General features: G+C 37.6%; 1 protein-coding gene across 2 annotated transcripts in view; it reads left to right on the top strand.

Annotated features, from left to right (window-relative positions):
* Positions 1 to 17,736, top strand: part of strn3 (striatin, calmodulin binding protein 3) — a 23,834-nt gene extending 6,098 nt beyond the window's left edge. Inside the window, exons 2-16 of one of the 2 annotated variants that reach the window (XM_051868622.1) lie at positions 2,222 to 2,325; positions 2,523 to 2,596; positions 3,035 to 3,113; positions 3,282 to 3,458; positions 3,580 to 3,718; positions 3,832 to 3,973; positions 7,676 to 7,812; positions 8,179 to 8,354; positions 8,505 to 8,552; positions 13,178 to 13,299; positions 13,404 to 13,571; positions 13,656 to 13,796; positions 13,930 to 14,037; positions 14,666 to 14,752; positions 15,877 to 17,736. In XM_051868622.1, the coding sequence (XP_051724582.1) occupies positions 2,222 to 2,325; positions 2,523 to 2,596; positions 3,035 to 3,113; positions 3,282 to 3,458; positions 3,580 to 3,718; positions 3,832 to 3,973; positions 7,676 to 7,812; positions 8,179 to 8,354; positions 8,505 to 8,552; positions 13,178 to 13,299; positions 13,404 to 13,571; positions 13,656 to 13,796; positions 13,930 to 14,037; positions 14,666 to 14,752; positions 15,877 to 16,046 (1,872 nt within the window). In that variant the 3' untranslated portion in view covers positions 16,047 to 17,736. Of the gene's footprint in view, positions 1 to 2,221; positions 2,326 to 2,522; positions 2,597 to 3,031; positions 3,114 to 3,281; positions 3,459 to 3,579; positions 3,719 to 3,831; positions 3,974 to 7,675; positions 7,813 to 8,178; positions 8,355 to 8,504; positions 8,553 to 13,177; positions 13,300 to 13,403; positions 13,572 to 13,655; positions 13,797 to 13,929; positions 14,038 to 14,665; positions 14,753 to 15,876 lie in introns of both variants that reach the window. The other variant, XM_051868621.1, reaches the window with a different exon arrangement.

Here is a 17,736-nt window from a genome sequence, read left to right as displayed (position 1 = left end):
AGACTGTTTTGTGGTCTAGGGTCACATATGTATATGAAAGATGTCAAAAAAAAAATTATTTCAATGATATTCAAGTTGTTCAGCTTTAAGTCAGGCTGCAACGGAATAGCACAAAATTGAATTGTTTTTCTGACTACTCCTATGTCTGCCATTGGTTGGACAAACCAATCAGTCAGTGTTGCCGTGTGGGGATGCTTAAAGCCGTGTTCTCATAGCACTACATAGTTTGCATTCTTTGGGTCAACTTTCTGTTCAGTGGCCTTTTAAGTGACGTCTTCCTCCAGTACAGTTTATTTCAGAGTAATTAAAAAAAAAAAAAATCCAGTAGTCAAGCAGCTTTCATAAGAGCGTCTGTCTTTATCACCTTTTTCTATCAAAGACAACAGGTTATTCCTGTCTTAGGGAAAAATCGTCATTTGCTTGTAATATTCTGTGCTGTTAACTATTTAATCTGACAACTGTATGTTGGAATGTGCCATGCGTCGGTGAGGGCTATTCTTGCCCCATGTGCTGCAGCTTGCTCCTTTGTAAGGCTCTAGTTTTGGCCAGTGATCTCACTATGTTTCCCCCGGACTGCCTCTGAGGCGTCTCAATGGAGTGACCTCACACATTGATTCCAGTGCTGTGAACATGGGGGTGGATTGTGAAAGCACACTTCTGCCTGACGCTTGGACTGTTCTTCTCAAGAAGTTCGTGCAGAAATTTCATAGTTACTAAGTTATATATGTTGTTGTATTTTGGTCTGTGTATGAGCCTGTAGTTAAGAGATACGGGGTCGCATACATGGTGTGCTTTTGAGTAGGCCTCGGTGTGTTTTTTGCAGGCCTCTGTGTGTCAGTCTCGTTCCAAAATGTCCATAGTCTGAAGACAAGTACAGACAGCTGTCTTGTGTGAAAGCTGCATCCAATGGTGGCTTTTTTTTTTTTCAGCAACCAGCCCAGCTAGCCTGTGTTCTCTCACTGGCTTTTACTTCTTTTGATCTTACACCTTTCTTAGGATAGTTTTATTGATTGAGTAATGTTTAGAATAGATTTGTGAAAATTAACATGTTTAATTATGCCCCCAACCTGTATGTAAATTCCATAATAACGAACATGCATGCCATTGGAACAATTCAAGTTACTTTTATGTTATGGCCAATAGCAGATACACGTCTTAGAATTCTATATTATTATGTCTAAATTAAAAATAAAAATCAATTATTCTAAATATCACACTTGAATTTAGTGCATTTAAACATCACAACATAATAATAAAAATGGCCTATCATTCAATTCAATTACATTTTTAATTGATTGACAGCACTAGTTATTATGTAAGTATCTATGTTTGTTGTTGTCACATCATGAATAGAGCCTTTTCAGTTTAAAAAGTATTACACAATGTTTGTTGGTATCTTGCTTGTCAGATATTTGAGTTATATGTTTTAGTACATGAGGCGAAGGTAGTGTTGACTCGATCAATGGACTGGCGTCTCGCTGTCCTGCTTGCTATGTATGCTATGTTTTACAAGTCAGAATCAAAACTTGTCTATTTTTTGCTGTGAAATTTAACAGCCCTTATTAAAATGAAATATTTCTCATCAAATTATAAAGGACAAGCCCACCTGACACCTTCCCTGTTTCTACGAAAACCGCACAGGATGTCCACCTCTAGTTTACCTGCCAAACAAACAAGGTTGTCATGAGAGCCTGCAAGATCTCTCTTTCTCCAGGAAGGTTGAGGGTTTGGGTTGTCTATAAATACCCCCTCCCCTTGCCTCCTCTCATTCACTTCCTGGCCTTTAAGAGGGGTCAAGTTGCACAGCTGCTCTCATTTGCTAATGTTAACCTGCTCTGTAGAGCTCTGTTCCTCTGGGCCGTCGCCTGCCAGCGGCCTTGTGTTGGTTCCTCTTTAGAAATAAGAGATCTGTGCATTTTTTTTTTTTTTTTGGTCCAGAGAGGGCGTCTCGCATCAAACCTGAATTCTGGGTTCAATTCAGACTGATTTGTCAATCGTTTCCACTGATACTAAAAAGACCTGCGCACAAAAATGTTTTGTTAAATGTTCCTTTGTTTTGTGATGTCAGCAGGACATCGCTATTTATTAATCAATATATTGTTTCAGTGCCAAGACTTTGTTGCTCATTACATTCAATTCACAAGCTGACAACTCAGCTAAAATGTATAAACACTGGTTTAACCTGTGTCACATGTCTTAATGACCTTCTTTTGTCTTCCAGGCCAGAATAGCGTTCCTCCAAGGAGAAAGGAAGGGTCAAGAAAATTTAAAGAATGACCTTGTTAGAAGAATAAAAATGTTAGAATATGCATTAAAGCAAGAAAGGTTTGTAATGTTTTTTTTTTTCTAACATTGCGTTTTTTATTTTATTTTTAATGTATTTCTTTATCCTTTTTTAAATGTTATGGAGAAAAAAAAGAATATAATTTTGTAAATGTATTCATAAATATATATATATATATATATATATATATATATATATATTTTTGTATTTTAACAAAGATTCTCTCTTCCATTACCAGAGCAAAATACCATAAATTAAAATATGGGACAGAACTAAATCAAGGTGAAGTAAAAATGCCTAGCTTTGAATCAGGTAAGAAGATTCAACCTATTTTTGAAAATGTGCATATGAACTATCGTTCAAAGGTTTTGGTGCTGGTAAAAAAAGGAAAAAATTGACAAGTCTCTCAAGGCTGCACTTATTTGATCAAAGTTTTATAATGAAATAAAAACTTGTCTTTTTTTAATAGATTTTTAAAGTGTAATTTATTCGATTCTGTGCTTTAAGAGACTTTTCTTATTATTATTATTATTATTATTATTATTATTAATGTTGAAAATGGTTGCGCTACTAAACGTTTTCAGGATTCTTTGATGAATAGAAAGTTCAGAAGAACAGCATTTATTTGAAATCATTTGTAATATTGTAAAGGTCTTGCTGAAGTACTTCCCCCCCAAATCTTTGAACGGTAGTGTGTATATATTTTATTCAGGATTCACTAATGTGGTTTTATTTTGTTTCTTAAAGAAGATACCAAAGATACAGAGGTCTCAGCTATACCTCAAAACAGCCAGTTAACGTGGAAACAGGGCAGGCAACTTCTCAGACAGTAAGTTAGCGTTGAGTCATTATGCTTCTCTGGATGGCACTTCCTCTGTGGGTGCGATAGTATTAGTCTTTCTCAGAAAGTTCATTGGCACATGTTGTCACATTATGATTCTATCACCTGAATGTATAAGCTCTATTCTGACTGTCTTTATACATCTGTCTTTTCAAGATATCTTCAGGAAGTAGGTTATACAGACACAATACTGGACGTTCGGTCGCAAAGAGTGCGGTCGTTACTGGGGCTGTCCGGCTCAGAGCAAAACGGTTCTGTGGAAACCAAGAACCTAGAGCAAATTCTCAATGGAGGAGAGTCTCCAGCCAAAAGAAAGGGACAAGACATGAAAAGGTACAGATTTCTCTTGATTTATTTGGGCAGATTCAACTGGTAGATTAATATTAACTGTTAAAAGAAAGATTTCTTTCTTAGCGGCTTTAAAACATTTCTCATGATGCTTTTGGTTTGACAGGAATCCAGAGGTTCTGGAGACATTTAATTTTTTAGAAAATGCTGACGATAGTGATGAAGAGGAATATGATGAGGGTGACATAATGGAGGACGTGCCTGACAGGAGTGATAAACGCAGAATAAAAAAACACAAAATTAAGGTGTGTGGAAATTTTAGTGGTAATTGCAGTGAGTGATATAATGATCTCAAAGTAATCTTTCTCAGTATATGATTGTTTGTGTAATACAGCTTGTAATGTGACTACTTTTCCAGGTCGGAAATGAAGGTTTGGCTTCTGACTTGCCAGATGACCCCGACACAGAGGAGGCACTGAAGGAGTTTGACTTCTTGGTGAATGCAGAGGATGGAGAAGGTGCCGGAGAGGCTCGGAGTTCAGGAGACGGCACAGAGTGGGGTAAAATAATGCAAAAAGTCAACATAAATTTTATTATTATTAAATATTATGAAAATAGGGTGCATCTCTTGAGTTTCTTAAAAGATTTGAGTGTGACGATTGAGTAATGACTGCAGGTCTGTTATTGTTTAGGGTTAAAATGAGGCCTGCAATTAAAGGACTAGATCACCCATACAAGAACATATTGTTGTCATTTACTCGCCCTTGTGTTTTTCCAGCCCTGTGTTTTTTGTTTTTTTGTTGTTGTTTTTTATCCCATGAAACAGAAAGAAATGTTAGGCAGAATGTCCACACAGCTCTTGAAAATCTTGTTTGCCATCACATAAACTGTCGTTCATAAGTTTGGGGTCTGTACGTTTTTTTTTTTTTTAGTTTATGAGAGAAGCCTCTTCTGCTCACCAAGGCTGCATGAAATCATTCTAGTATGCTGATTTGCTGCTCAAGAAACATTTCTTATTAATATCAATGTTGAAAACAGTTGTGCTGTTTATGTTTGTGGAAACAGTGATACATTTTTTTTTTTTTTTTTTTCATGGTTCTTTCATAAATAGAAAGTTTAGAAGAACAGCATTTGAAGTAAAAATCATTTGTCACATTATAAATGTCCAGTTTACAGACACTTTTGATCAGTTTAATATGTCCTTGCTGAAAAAAAATCTTTCTGACCCCAAACTTTTGAACGGTAGTGTATGTGAATCTACTAGGGGTGTAACGATACCCTCATGTCACGATTCGATACATATCACGATACCGAACTCACAATACGATATCATTGCCTATACTCCAAGACATATGGTAAAAGGATAACAAAAAATTTACTTTTGATTGAAATGCTAAATTTGGTATTACATTGGGTGGGAATGAATAGGTTTGGACTTGGTGCTGGTAATCCAATGCACAGGACAATGTTAATACCAGAATAAAAACATTCATGATTCTGAAGCTGAAAATACAGAATTATGTTTTACGAATATACTTGTGCACTGACTAGATATATTTAAAATAATGTAGGCCACTTTTTACTGGTAACACAAGACATTCGGCAATATTAGGACCCACAAATATTCCCCCATGGCATTATTATACATTATATTCAACATTACATACAGTAGTTTAATGTAGTACTGACACTTAAACTCTGCAAACTTTTTTCTCACACAGTAATTTTTATTTTGGGTGAACTATACACAATACATATTGTCACTATCCATGATACATATTGTTGCAATTTTGTATTGCAGTCTACTGTGACACGACATATTGTTATGCCCCTAGAATCTACACATGAATAATGACTTTTAAAGCTATGATTTAAAGCATTAGTTCACCCAAAAATGAAAATACTGTCATTTACTCACTCTCATGTCATTCCAAACCCCAAACCACTCAATTATGGATTATGGATTAGTTTTACGATCTCTTTATAAACTTTTTAAGTTTCAAATTGGTAGTTGCAGTGGAGTGACAGAAATCTCTCAGATTTCATTCAAATATCTTCCTTTGTGTTTCGAAGAGGAACAAAAGTCATACGGGTTTGGAACGACATGAGGGTGAGTAAATGTTGACAGAATTTTCATTTGTTGGGTGAACTAACCCTTTAAGTCTGTTGCTCACACAAAGCTGCCATATGGGTCCAGAAGACTAGAAATGTAGTGCACAAGAGATGGTACTTCATTATTAAAAATCACCATCCACTTTTAATGCATGGAGATGAGCTGTTCGGACATTCTGCATGTAGCTTTTTTTTTTCTTACAAAAGAAAAACACTATATGAGGGTGAGTAAAAAATGAGAAATCATTTCTTTTTTTTGGGTGAACTATTCTTTCAGTTTGTGCCTGCAATGTGCATATGTGTCCTTCGTATGTGCCTTGTGGCACACACTGGCCCTGCGGTAGAATCTTAATTAGGCCAGTTGCTGCATCAGCATTCCTGACAGCTTCCAGCATAGGAGATTCTCTTACTGCTCTGACCAAAGCCAGCTGGGTCAAACACATCAGCCCATTACATCCGTCCCACACCCTTCTGCTTTCTTTATCTCTGCCTCTTTTTGTCTTATTTTCTTCTGTTTGTACTGACCTACTTCTAAACTAAGGATTATGTAAATGTCACCATAAATAGGACATGTATTTTTGGTAAAGACTTCTAACTAACATAATCAATTGCATTAAAAAAACATTTTCATTTGTGGTTGGGCTGCTGAAAATGTTGGCAGGGCAATTAAAAATTAGACAGACTGAAGGAAATCATAAACATGTTTTTTTTTTTTAATCCTGCATAAATAAAAAAATATGTGTGCACTTACATATTATAACTTATAATGCATTATAATTTTTAAAAAATGCATTTTCATATATATATATATGTGTGTGTGTGTGTGTGTGACCCTGGACCACAAAACCAATCATAAGGGTCAATTTTTTGAAATATTATGAATATATATATATATATATAAGCTTTTCATTGATGTATGGTTTGTTAGGATAGGACAATATTTGGCTGAGATACAACCATTTCAAAATCTGAGGGTGCAAAAAAATCAAAATATTTAGAAAATCACCTTTAAAAGTTGTCCAAATGATGTCCTTAGCAATGCATATCCACTCACAAAAATAATTTTTTTAATATATATTTACGGTAGGAAATTTACAAAATATCTTCATGGAACATGATCTTTACTTAATATCCTAATGATTTTTGGCATAAAAGAAAAATGGATAATTTTGACCCATACAGTGTATTGTTGCGATTACAAATGTACCCGTGCAACTTATGACTGGTTTTGTGGTCCAGGGTCATGTATGTACATACATACATGTATAACAGCAACACATGACATATTACACTGTGTCATGGTTTATTTAACAAAAACTAGGCCAAAATGGAGAAGCCATGTGTGACAAACTAAGTACACCCATATTGCTTCCATAGGAATTAAAGGGTTAGTTTGCCCAAAAATGAAAATTATCCCATAATTTACTCACCCTTTAAAGCCCAGAACACACCAAGCCGACGCCAACGAACTAGTGGCGACAAAAGCAGACTGCAGGGTTGGCTCAGCGTCTGAGTCCAAAGTTGCCCTGACACAGCAGACCAACGCTCGACACCCGACGGCCAAGTAGCACGTCCGTTCTGCACCTGCGTAAGAAGAAATGCCTTTCCGTACCAGCAGATAGCAGTAGCTGAACAGCCAATCAGAATGATCAGATGGCCCGACTGACCGACGAGCTCCGACGCCGATTCAACATTTCTCGATTCGGCCAAAAAAATGCAGTCGAGGACCAACTTCAGCCGCAGTGCGGAACACACTGAGAGAACTTAGTCGACCAACGAACAAAAACTGCCCGACGGCCAACCGTCGGCTTGGTGTGTTCCGGGCTTAATAGGATAAGTAGCAGTCAGGCGCTGCTGATCAAATGCCTTTGATTAATTGATCAGCAGCAAGCAGGACCAACTCTATAAAAGCAAATGTTTTGGCAGTTAGCTGGTCTAGAGCATTCAGGTGTGTTTTGACACAATACCAAGGAGGAAGGTCATCACCAACGATCTTGTTATAACACCACACAAGTTGTTGTGGTGTTCAACTGCTGGTGTATGTTTGTTAGGTTTGTAAAAGAGTCTGCGGCGTAGCTTAAGCCCTGTTTTTCACTCCAAGGTGTGGCACCTTGTTTACTGGGCCCTTCTCTTCTCTTTCCTATTCTTAGCTGAGCCTCTGCCATTCACGCCTGCTGGGGGCAAGTCCTTTATCATGGGCTCTGATGACATGTTGGAAAGTGTGCTGGGCCTGGGAGACCTCGCAGATCTGACTGTGTCCAATGACGAGGCTGAATACAGCTATGATGTAAGTACCCAGTGTGACAGACTGCTCCTCTGCTTTAATAATCCTCTATTCTGGCATTAATAAATAATAACCTCTACTTTAAAAAATTGTCTTTTCCCTGCTCAATTTTTAAATGCAGTATGTATTGTGTTAATCATCAGTTAACGGTTATATAAAAACAGCCCGTCATGTTTACTCAAATGTCATGTACTATATTAGTTTCATTCTGTATAAAGGTTACTTGTCCAAGCCAGTGTGGTTTGCTGCGTGCTCAGATAGGACAACTATCCTAATGCCTCGCAGTCAGTCGACCTGCAATTTCCAGGTTTCATTTCACAGTTGTTAAAATGCCTCTGCAACGGCCCCTCCCCCTCCCTCTATTTTTAGCTGCCAGCCAATAAGGATGCGTTCAGGAAGACATGGAATCCCAAATATACCCTGCGAAGCCACTTTGATGGAGTGCGGGCTCTGGCCTTCCATCCTGTGGAACCGGTGTTGGTCACAGTCTCAGAAGACCACACCCTCAAACTGTGGAACCTCCAGAAGACAGTTCCTGCCAAAAAGTAAGTTCTCACTGTGGCTTTCCAAGGAAAGGGATGTCCTAGTTTTGATTTTAAAAATTGTTCCTGAAGAAGCACATTGATTTTATCATGTTGTGTTTCCCCCATTAATGTTCCAGACAAACAGCTAAACAGTTTTATTTTGCTTTGCAGAAGTGCCTCTTTTGATGTGGAGCCCATATACACATTTAGAGGGCATATGTAAGTATTAATTTCATGACATTGATTTCAGTTCTAGGGTCATAATTTTTGTGACAGTATGGACGATACTGTGCATGTAGGCATTTCTACAGCCATACGCATTCAGAAAGGTGGTGTTCACCTGGCCTCTGCCAAGCCCATCCATGAGATGGTGGCATGATTCATTACTCCAGAGAGTCCACAACATGAGCATAGTGATGTTAGCTATTCAAAGGTGCATTAAGTATGATTTTGTTTACATTTCACTTGCCCTTATTTGTCCCAGTGCTCTTATACACTATACTGACACCTACTGGTGTGGATGCTTATTAATTTCTGACATTTCTTACCAGAGCTGTTTTTGTTAGTGTGTTTTTGCTGTCGTACTACACACATCTATAAAAAGGACATTTTTGGATTCAGTCCTAATGTTTTTTCATGTGTTGTTGGTGGAACACAGCTGGCTGCTACATTACACTATGATCAGTCTATTGTCAGTGGTTGAGTGAGTGCAGTCCCAGCATTTGTCCTCATTATGGTTAGTAATAGTAGTAGTTGGTCAAGTGTATGACAGGGCTGGTAGTGTGACGTCAGCATGGTCCTGTTCATGAGGTAGTGACATTTTTAATTGGCAAAAAAAATGACTGAGTGCTCGTTTAAAGGTGCAGTAAGTGATTTCTGAGGAAACACTGTTGATATTTGAAATCAACCCAAACAAACACACCCCTCCCTTCATTGCACAAACACGCAATGCAAAAGTGGATGTCTCTTTATCGTAGCTAAAGCAAAGCAAAATAATGCATTGTGAAAAATAAAGCGAAGATGATGAACAAAAAAGGAACATACACAAGTACACAAGAGTTTATACGAGCAAGAGTTTGTTGTTGGTCGCCAGCAGCACACCAGCTCCAGACAAACAATGACACTCAAAACCGTCCTGTTATTATACATTATAACATTATAACAACAGCATATCTTGGTCCTGTGAAGCACAGTAAAATCAATGTTACTCACATATGGAGCAGACACGACGCAACCTCACTGTTCATTTTCAGGCTTTCCTGTTTGGGTCTCTCAGTGCTGGAATGATACAGTTGTCCACAATTGCTAAGACACATTTCTTGAAACCTTCACCCATTTTCTCACAACATTAAACACAAAACCAAATCTTCAAACTACATTCAAAAAACCCCTTACTATTCTGGCAAAATCAATCAGCTCAAAACTCTTTTACCTGTACTCAAAATCAAACAATGCTTTCAGATCATACATACAGCCAGTCAATATATAAACACTACAGATCATTCATTAGACACTGCATAAAAAATGGAGAACACAACATCCAGAGCATGTAGGCAAAGAAAAAAAACTCTCTGGTATGCTAGATCCTGCCTTGACAATACTCCACACCTTGGCCATCCTCTTCCTCCTCGTCCACTATCTCTTACACATACTCTTACTCCTCTCCCTCTCAGATTGTTTCCATCCATTGTTGGTATCAACATTCAGTGCACCTGTGCCATCTGTGCACTCTGAGCTGGCTAATAGTTTGTACAGTTGGTTTGATCACACCATTAAAAACAAGTGTGAACAATTTTGAGCCATTGTGTGTAAACGATGACAACTGTGTTTAACTTTTCCCACTTGTGTTTACTGTTTTGCAACCCAAGTGCATCACAGTGCAAAATCTGAGTGAGAATGTGTTTAGAGTTTTACAAAACGAGCAGGAGATTTGCAAATGGTGTCTTAACTGCTTGAACTTGTTTAAGGTTTTGCAGAAAGAGTGATTTAATCGACCAAATATGTTTAGACCTTTGAGAATTTTCGTTCAGAGAATGGGATTTAGTGTCTTGACAATTGTGATAAACTGTAATGTGGGTCCTTAAAGGGTTAGTTTACCCAAAAATGAACATTGTAATGAATTACTCATCCTCATGTCATTCCACACCCGTAAGACCTTCGTTCATCTTCGGAACACAAATTAAGATTTTTTGATGAAATCTGAGAGGTATCTGACTCCTCCATAGACAGCAATTTAACCACCACTTTCAAGGTCCAGGAAGGTACTAAAGACATTATTAAAATAGTCGATGTGACTACACTGGTTCAACCTTAATGTTATGAAGTGACTTTTTGTGCGCAAAAACAAAACAAAAATGACTTTATTCAACAATATCTTCTCTTCTATGTCATTCTTGTACGCAGTTTACGTTCAGTATCTACGTCAAAACGCCGACTCATTATTGGCCGGCTCCTGCGTCACGTGAACAGTGTCTGAGCCGGCAGTCTGAACTTGATAGAGTGTTTTAAGTGAGGGTGAATGATATTTACACTATCTTAGTCCTGTCCTTGTGAGCTTGTGTGGTCTACACTTTCACTGTAGTTGCTCTAGGATGTTTTCAAATCACAGTATCAACACTTTTAGCTTGATCAGGACAGGAACTTAAACCCAAGTGTATAAAAAGTGACATAATGATCTAAGGCTGCCCCCTAATAGTCAACTAAACGAGAATAGGCTTAGTCGACCAAAATTTTATTAGTCTGTTTGTCGCAGGAAAAAAAAAAAACAGGAAGTGGCAAAGTCATGCAGTCCATGAGGGACAGATCGTTTACAGCGGGTCCTTGTGGTAATTACAGTATGTCGGGCAGAAAATAAAAAAAACGCTTGCCTATCATCCATTGACCTCAAATATGGCTTATCATTTGAAACATGTAAGTAGTAGCAACTTTACATGGCCGCTCACTCTAACGTTAACTAAATGTGGTCTATTATTAGGCGCATATCCAAATGTTTGTGCAAATTCACAATAACAACAAAACATTGTGCTTTTGTAAAATGAAGAAAACAAACAAGGATGTGCTTTCTGCCGTCTCGGACTTCGTGAACTGGAGCATGTCACATAAATAAGCCGAAACTCATAGGCTACTCGCCTCACAGACATGAGAAACCTATCTATAGAAATGTCTACTTTTAAACGAACCAATTCAAATTGAAAACAAATACTCTGATTATGTAATCCGTATAAAAGGTGCATTTCTCTCTAAAGGCGCATCCACTATACTGCAGAGATAGTCAGCATCGTCAACTTCATCTTTGCAGTCGATACTGACTCAGAAAACACTAGTTTATTATTAAAGGGTTAGTTCACCCAAAAATTTCTGTCATTTATTACTCATGCTCGTGCCGTTCCAGACCCGTAAGACCTTCGTTAATCTTCGGAACGCAAATTGAGATATTTTTGTTTAAATCCAATGGCTCCGTGAGGCCTACATAGGGAGCAATGACATTTCCTCTCTCAAGATCCATAAAGGTACTAAAAACATTTAAATCAGTTAATGTGAGTACAGTGGTTTAATATTAATATTATAAAGCGACGAAAATATTTCCGGTGAAAAAATCGGCCATCACTAAATAAGTCGTTATTTTGTTTTTTTTTGGCGCACCAGAAATATTCTTGTTGCTTTATAATATTAATATTGAACCACTGTACTCACATGAACTGATTTAAATATGTTTTTAGTGCCTTTATGGATCTTGAGAGAGGAAATGTCATTGCTCCCTATGTAGGCCTCACGGAGCCATCAGATTTCAACTAAAATATCTTAATTTGTGTTCCGAAGAACAACGAAGGTCTTACGGGTGTAAAACGGCACGAGGGTGAGTAATTAATAACAGAATTTTCATTTTTGGGTGAACTAACCCTTTAAATAATTAAAATGTCTCCTTGCAATTTATTCCAACACAAGTATTACTTTTGCTGGTACTTTGCAGCAAGCTTTATGCATGCACTTGAGCAAGGAATAGGCTCTATTACACCTATAGTATATATTAAAGGCTCATTATGGTTTAATCCCCCCCCCCAGTATATATTCAAGTAATTAAATTAATATAAACATGCAATTAGTTGACTAATGGCTTGAATGAATGACTACTAGTCGACTAGACAAATCTTTAGTCGGGTGCAGCCGTATAATCATCCCACTGAAGGTATTCTGTATGGGCCAGTGTACTGGCACTGTTTGATTAAGAGATTGTATGGCTGTGTATTTAAATTTATGAAACTACCTGTCCACAGAAAGTATCTGGACAAAGTATTTGGAAACATTTAGGTGTGTTAATGTCATTGCATTAGACACAAAATATAAAACAGAGTTGCTTTTCTCAGAATTAGTCCTTTTGCTCTTGCTTTTAACCAGTTGGTCTGAATGTGATTTTTAGTGGGTGTGAGAAGTCAGTTCCCGCCAGTTCATCATGTTCTACTAACATTTGACAACCACAAAATGCTTTGTTCATGTTGAACAGTAATGTTTATTGTATTTAAAACTTAAGACACATTTCTTTTGTGAAACATTTTGTAGCTCAAGTACTCTTTTTATTAAAAATAAACCTTAGTACACTCCTAGAAAAATGTTTTGCTTAAAATGAGCTGTCTTTCTTAAAAACAAATTAATATTAATATAAATTAAAAAAAGAAATATTACTAAAATACCACTTGGTTTGATATTTTGCCTTGACAAGCATTGACATTCTTATAATTTTAAGTGTGTCCAATCACTTTTTAGGGCCTCCTTAATCAACAATGATGTAAACAACTGAATCCACCAATTAGATCACAAATCCTCTGAACATGTTTCTTTTGCTGCAGTGGGCCTGTGCTCTCATTGGCTGTGACCTCGAGTGGTGAGCAGTGTTTTAGTGGTGGAATCGATTCAACAATACAGTGGTGGAACATCCCCAGCTCTAACGTAGACCCTTATGACACATATGGTGAGAAGATTAAATCACGGTTTCCTTTTGATAGAACTCAAACCTGCTTGATCGCTAGGATCTTCTCTATGTTTGGCTCAGATATGTGCTCTGTTTTCACTCAGATCCCAGCGTGTTGGCTGGCACGTTGTTGGGTCACAGTGACGCAGTGTGGGGACTGGCTTACAGCGGAATCAAAAACCGCCTGCTCTCCTGTTCAGCTGATGGGACGATCAAGCTGTGGAACCCTCAGGAGAAGTCCCCGTGTCTCAGCACATTTAACTCAGACAGAGGTGAGCGCAATGCATCTTTTATGTGGCGTTCAGTAATCGATTGAAGTGTTGGCAACTCATTTTTTTCCATCTCCTGTCTTTCAGATCATGGTGTTCCCACATCGATCGATTTTAATGGGTGTGATCCAGCTCATATGGTGGCGTCCTATAACACAGGAGATGCTGTTGTTTACGATCTGGAGACATCACAGCCCGTCGTGGTGTTCGCCGCACAGGGAGAAAGTGGTACATTCTTCACCTTTGTTCTTTAAAAAATAAAGTACAGTTGTGTAGATATATGTATTTATATCAGTCATGTAATTACTTAAGTGTGAGAATTAAATTTGTGATGTTTACTTTCTTCTGCTTTGTGTTGTAGCTGTTCCTTTTGGGAATCACATTAATAAAGTAGTCACCCACCCCACCCTGCCAATCACAGTCACCGCTCACGAGGATAGACACATCAAATTCTTTGATAATAAATCAGGTCAGTGTGGTGTTTTTTCCCCCCTTACATACACTATTGTTCAAAAGTTTGGGTTCTTATGCTCAGTAAGGCTGCATTATTTGATCCTAAATACAGTGGAAAAATGTAATATTGTGAAATTATTACAATTTTATTACTTTTCTGTTTTAATTAATATTTAAATATGTAACTTATTCCTGTGATGGCAAAGCTGAATTTTCAGCATCATTCTAATATGCTGATTTGGTGCTCAAGAAACATTTCTTAATATTATCAATGTTAAAAACAATTGTACTGCTTAATATTTTTGTGGAAACAATGATACATTAGGATTCTTCGAATATAAAGTTCAAAAGAAAGAGCATTTATTTGAAATAGAAAGCTTTTGTAACATTGTAGACTTTTAGTCAGTTTAATGCATCCTGGCTAAATAAAAGTATTAATTTCTTTGTGAAAAAAATCTTAGCCCAAACTTTTGTCTGAATTATTATTATTATTATTATTATTATAATTATTATTGTTACAATTACTATATTATATCTATAATTTATGCAACTATGTGCGTTTTTTTTTTTTTTTTTTTTTATCCCCATTTTGTTTAAGCTATTTAAAATCTGTTATTTATCACCTTTCTTCTGTCTGTTTTTAGGTAAAGCCATTCATGCGATGGTGGCTCACTTGGATGCTGTTACTAGTCTGGCTATAGATCCAAATGGCATCTACTTGATGTCAGGAAGTAAGTTCTTTTTTTTTTTTTTTTTTCTTATTCAGCTAATGCTGGGTACACACCGCAAGATAATCAGGATGATTTTGGGCCGATTTCTCCCCTTCCGACAATGCTGGGTAATGTCCCGATTATCTGGATGGTTCTACAGATTATCTTATCAAATTTTCCTGTGGTGTGAGGTGTGTTAAGAGTGACTGAATCTGCTCGGAAGAACGTCGGAGGCGCCCCGATCGCGAATCATGTTGAATATTTACGATCAGAAATCCTGATGTGTGGGGGGAACCCCGAGGACAAACGCGCGCCCGCTCTGGAGATTATCACGTGAAACGAAACCATATCCAATCAGAAAGCGAGCTGATAGAAGACAGAAGCATAACAAATGCAGTCATGGTGCAGCACAAAGTTCAGTGGATTTGGACAGCAGAGATGGAGGATCAGCTTGTCGATTTGTGGCAACAGCACAAGTGTTTATACGTGTCCAGTAAAACATACCAAAATCATTCCAAACACTATCAACGCAATTTCTTCCTGCCTATCGTCCGTCATGTTTATTCTGAAGTCTCGAGAGATTTTGCGAGATTTCCCGTGTTCAGTCGGGACTCTTGGTTGAAAATCTGTTCGTGTGTGGTGTGCTGTCTTTGTCACATCACGGCACACTATAGGAGCAAAACGGTTACATTTCTTTTGTCCTCATGTTTGTGGTCTCTCACATTTTGAAAATCTTATAAGTTTTCAAAAATCTTTTAGTGTGTACCCAGCATTACTGTTTCAAAGCTGTCCTTTTACTGGCTCACTTTTCCCTTCTACTTTACCAATACCATTTATGTCAGTTATACATAATGTCTTCTCCATGATAATATTTGTTGGTAATATTTCTGTCACCCTTAAAGGTATAGCTCACCCTCACATCATTGCAAACCCTTCTGACTTTCGTCACAGAGAAATCTTAAGCAGAATGTCCAGGCTAATCTTTTCCATATGATGAAAGTGGATGGGAACCTGCCGTGGTCACCGTTCACTTTCATTATATGAAAGAGCGAAAGTCATAGAGGTTTACAAATAACGACAGTTTAAACTTTGTGCTGAAATATCTCTTTAAGTATGAACTTAATGCCTCTTTTCATCTAACACAGGTCACGATAGTTCCATCCGCTTGTGGAACCTGGACAGTAAGACGTGCGTACAGGAAGTTACCGCTCACAGGAAAAAGTCAGACGAGGCCATATACGACGTTGCCTTCCACCCATCTAAGGCATACATAGGAAGTGCCGGAGCCGATGCCCTGGCCAAAGTGTTTGTGTAAAAGCACGTCTGAATTAACACATACGTAAAGACCGAGTGAAAGAAAGGACTGCTTCACTGCCTTGTGTAACAAGAGTAGCATTTCTCACACTACATTGAAGTGGCTTCCACCTTCGCTGTCAAACTCACACCATACACACAATACCAGGTGCCAAGAGGGGGACGTGCCGTTTTTTGCGAAGCCAGTGTGGAGTGCTCAATCAGTTTTAATCTTCTTTTTGTTTCCTCAAAAAAAGAAAAAAGTAACTGTAATTTACTGTAAGTCAAAGCTGGAGTAAAACCAGTGTGTGTAGCCTTTTGACTGGTTTTGAACTGAGCTGATAATGTGTCCTGTAGGTATGTTTCAGTGACCATGGAGTGGTTATCATGTTCATCCATCAGTAGGTTGTCACCGACCATCATCCGGGCACGAGAGGAACTGAGTCCCGCCCTGCCGAGCCATAAACCACACCCTAATCTCAGTCGCCCTCTTCACCTTAATGTAGCGTGCAAACAAATACAGTTAAACTCGGTCAACCTTCATACCTTTAGCGTTTGTTTCATTTTTTGTGTAAAAAAAGTATAGTTTTTATAATCAATTTTATATAAATAAAGACTGTCATAAAACCGCTGAAAATCACATTTTTAAAGGGACTATAATCCCACTCAAGCCCTCCATTTTACGCGGTTGTCCTTCAAGAAGGTTTTGTGTCTCTGGAAACGCTGGATGAGTGCTCTCCTTACGCATACTACATTGCTTTAAAGTTGTTTTATCAGCACATAACGGAGAGACTGTACACTAGTTGAAGCACAGCGCGTGGTGCCCTGAGAGCTTTTAGGAATCTACAAATAAACTGCAGCATCCTGTCACTATGTGATGTTTCTGTACACCTTACTGTAGAATGAGATTAAGTATCACAGGTTAGACATCCGAACGTTATTGGCTTATTTATTTTCAGTTTGTGGATACTAGTCTTATCCTTTGTTCAGAGGATAGCTCGATGGTAACTAAAAGATTGGGCTGTTGCTAACCAAACGGAACAGGTAATTCGATAGGAAAATAACGTATATAGGTTAATATAAAAGACAGTTTTAAACACCATTTCTTAGTTGGCTGAAAACGGGGTTTAAATTCACCTCATGAAAATTTAAAGGGATAGTTCATTTACTCACCCTCATGTCATTACAAACCTGTATGACTCATTTGTTCTGTGGAACATAAAATATATTTTGAGAAATGTCTCAGTGTTGTCAATCAATGATCAATAAAACTTTTGTTCTTTGAAACATTATTCCAAAATAGCGTCTGTTGTTCCGCTTGAGAAAGAACGTCAAATGAGTTTGGAAAGACGTGAGAGTTAGTAAAAGATGACAGAACTTTCATTTTTTTTGCGATTGGAATAGCTTGCATTTATACTAAATATTTGGTTTGGTCTTTCTGCCCCAATCTGTTCAACGATTTTTAAAGGAAACAATGCAGTTTATGGTGTAACAAAAGATCTTCTGTTTGTGTAATGCATGATTAATACTACAATAAAGTATTTTTTCTAGTCTTCCAAAAGTTCTGATCAGTTTGAAGAGTTTTGTAAGGTTTTTGATTTACTACGAATCAACAAATTTTAAAGATTGTACCACATAGCAAAACAACTGTTGAAAAGTAATGTATATAAAATGTCTATAATAAATATTAAATGGTGTATCTGTATATGCAA

The sequence above is a fragment of the Ctenopharyngodon idella genome, chromosome 17, assembly GCF_019924925.1.
Source record: "Ctenopharyngodon idella isolate HZGC_01 chromosome 17, HZGC01, whole genome shotgun sequence".
In the NCBI taxonomy this organism is placed as follows: Eukaryota; Metazoa; Chordata; class Actinopteri; order Cypriniformes; family Xenocyprididae; genus Ctenopharyngodon; species Ctenopharyngodon idella.
The sequence above is the reverse complement of the archived record's forward strand: the minus strand, read 5'-3'. Positions and strand labels throughout refer to the sequence as shown.